General features: G+C 52.6%; 1 protein-coding gene across 1 annotated transcript in view; it reads right to left on the bottom strand.

The window, feature by feature from the left end:
- Positions 1–324: 324 nt before the first annotated feature.
- Positions 325–713, bottom strand: part of VDBG_07320 (predicted protein) — a gene marked incomplete at both ends in the record, with an annotated part of 1,044 nt that continues 655 nt past the window's right edge. Inside the window, one exon of the mRNA XM_003002703.1 lies at positions 325–550. Within this exon, the coding sequence (XP_003002749.1) occupies positions 325–550 (226 nt within the window). The remainder of the gene's footprint in view (positions 551–713) is intronic.

The raw sequence follows: 713 nt of genomic DNA, 5'->3' as shown, positions 1-713 counted from the left end.
CGCTACGGCATGTGGTTTGGGCGTCAGAACTTCACACGCTTCTGTCGACGAAAGAATTGGAACCGAGCTGGACCTCTCATGTCCATGGAATGGGCGACTCTCTGTACCACGGGCGTTGGGTTGAAACTGGGGCAAGAAATCAGGTTGTGCTACCACTACATGTAACTGTACTACTTTCCGGGGTCTCGAATTCCATAGACAGTCTACCTTATTCAAACTTTTTTCTTGTTTTTTTTTCACTTTTCCTGCCCCCCATCGTTGCATATATCTCATAATGGAAGTTAATATTCTTGGAATTGTTCATGCGCGTTCGAGACCGCCTCCTTATCCGGCGACGCGAGTGACGCACATGTAATGCACGTCCAGGTTGCGTTGCTGACCGCGTCCGATGACTGGCTGCTGCCAGGCACGCCAATGACCGGGCCGCACGGGAGGTGCGGCCGCTGCCCTCTGATGTGACTCCCGGTTGCAAAATGTGCAAATTTTGTGCCTTCTTGCTATTCTCGTGTCTATTGTTGCACTCTCGACAACATCCTGGTGGGGGACATAGCTGATCGTTGGAATGGTGAGAAATGCACCTTTTGTCGTCATGGACGTGGGGAAGTGCTACACCGTCCCAAGCTGGGCGTGCGCGGCGGGCAATGGTACGAGGTTCCCACAATGTTACCATTGCATCTTCTCTCCCGCTGTTATGTGGAGAAGGCCAGCTGCGG

The sequence above is a fragment of the Verticillium alfalfae genome, genomic scaffold (assembly GCF_000150825.1).
Source record: "Verticillium alfalfae VaMs.102 supercont1.9 genomic scaffold, whole genome shotgun sequence".
NCBI lineage: Eukaryota > Fungi > Ascomycota > Sordariomycetes > Glomerellales > Plectosphaerellaceae > Verticillium > Verticillium alfalfae.
Note: the sequence above shows the minus strand (reverse complement) of the source record. Positions and strands in the feature narration are given on the sequence as shown.